Raw genomic sequence first — 1887 nt, forward strand, 5'->3', positions numbered from 1 at the left:
TACGATCAACAACCAATACTGGAGCAGTAGGGTTAGATTTGTTGGGTTTCTTCATGCTCGCTTCAGCAATTTTGAGAATGCCATGCAACTCCATCAAGGTCTTGTCAAGTCCATTCATATTGAAGTTCATGATGAACTGCGAATATGAACTAGTAAGCGAGTTCAAAACCATGTCAATGGCCAACTCCTTAGGTAGCTGGACACCTAGATTCCCAAGTCTGTCTATGTACGAATTCATCTTTTAGACGTGCGTACACACAGAAGCTCCCTCTTGTAGTTTACATGCCATGAGGGACTTAACGATCTCGAATCGTTCTTGCCTAGCTTGCTCTTGGAACATCTCCTCGAGTTGCTGGTTTATGTCAAATGCACCCCATGTTTCAAAGTTCTTCTGGAGACCAGAAGACATGGTCGCTAGCATAAGGCAAGCTACTTTGGTAGATTCATCGTAATGCTTGTTGTAGGCAGTAACTTCTTCTGTGGTAGGGCTCTCTCCAAGTATGGGAACATCTTCGTCGAGAACATAATCTTTGTTCTCATATCTTAACGTGATCCTCAAGGTCCTGATCCAATCAAGATAGTTAGATCCATCATCCTTGAGTTTCTCCCTATTAAGAACCGGCATTAGAGAGAAGCTTGAGTTTTGAGTTAGAGGAGGAGGAGGAGCAGGAGGAGGCAGATTGTTGTTGTTGTTGTTGGCTTGGTTCGACATCTACAAAAGACAAGAATCTAATTAGTTTGATATAAGTCCATAATTAATAATCACCCTAAATTATTTGATTAAGGCTAGGATCCATATATTGGCTTCATGATGTGTAAAGGGATGCCGTAAACACACCACAAAGTTATTTAGGTAAAAAAAGCTCTTTGTCAATTTCAATCACTATGAAATTCCTAGATCTTTGAGATTCATTGACTATCAATGGCATGTTAATCTTGGATTATGTTCATCTCAAATTCAATGATGGGGATGTCGCGGATCATTGAACAGATGGTGAATCACCCATACAAAATTGCGTGGTCCCCGGCTCAAGTTACGCTTGAGATTTGCGAGTCTCACATCATTCTCTACCTATACTCTCAAATTGACGTGTCGTTTAACCACATGAGCTCCATCAACAAGTCATAAAGAGAATGTGCAATTTTTATGGATAACATAAGATTCACTTTTAAATAAATAAAACGGGATTTTGGTTTATACTTGTATTTAGAATACTTTTAGATTGACCCCATCACTATCAAACCCTTTCGGTAACTCCATTCTCAAAATGCAATAGGGTGGTGAGGGTGGTAAGCACGAAGCATATTAAAAACCGACCTCATTAGGAATCATAGAGACCTCCTTTAAATCCCTACATTAGAATGGGTGAGCCTAGTCGAGGTAAGACTGACAATGTCAATATTTAAAATATGCGAGGACGCATATTGTAATTCTCTTATACATACAATATATGAATCTTACATATATATAAGGGATAAATTTAAAACACTTTAAATTTAGTTGTCTATTATTAATTCAAATTAATTACAAGGTTGCAATATAACAATTAATAAAACATGAGGGGTTAATATTCAAATTTATAAAACTCTATTATGAATAATATTAAAATATTTAAATTCCTATTTAAATAATAAATAAATATTCAAATTCAAATAAACATATTTAAATGATATCTATCTATTTTTAGATTTACACAATTAAAATTTGACATTTATCCATATTTATCAAAACTTCAAATTCGAAAAATGGAGGAAAATTCGAAAATCCCGAATCTGCTGAGTTCACGTCGTGAAAAACATGTTCACGTCGTGAACCCCGATTAGGGTTTTATCACATTACGAATTTTTGATTACTCATTCATCATTCAGTTCCAAACAAGTATTTTT

General features: G+C 35.6%; 1 protein-coding gene across 1 annotated transcript; it reads right to left on the minus strand.

Annotated features, from left to right (window-relative positions):
* Positions 1-241: 241 nt before the first annotated feature.
* LOC145131775 (uncharacterized) lies at positions 242-625 on the minus strand. Its single transcript, XM_079066430.1, has one exon. The coding sequence runs from the start codon at positions 623-625 to the stop codon at positions 242-244; it is 384 nt and encodes a 127-aa protein (XP_078922556.1).
* Between the last annotated feature and the right edge of the window lie 1262 nt (positions 626-1887).

This window comes from Lactuca virosa, chromosome 8, assembly GCF_052849685.1.
Source record: "Lactuca virosa cultivar CGN04683 chromosome 8, Lactuca_virosa_CGN04683_v6, whole genome shotgun sequence".
NCBI classification, from domain to species: domain Eukaryota; kingdom Viridiplantae; phylum Streptophyta; class Magnoliopsida; order Asterales; family Asteraceae; genus Lactuca; species Lactuca virosa.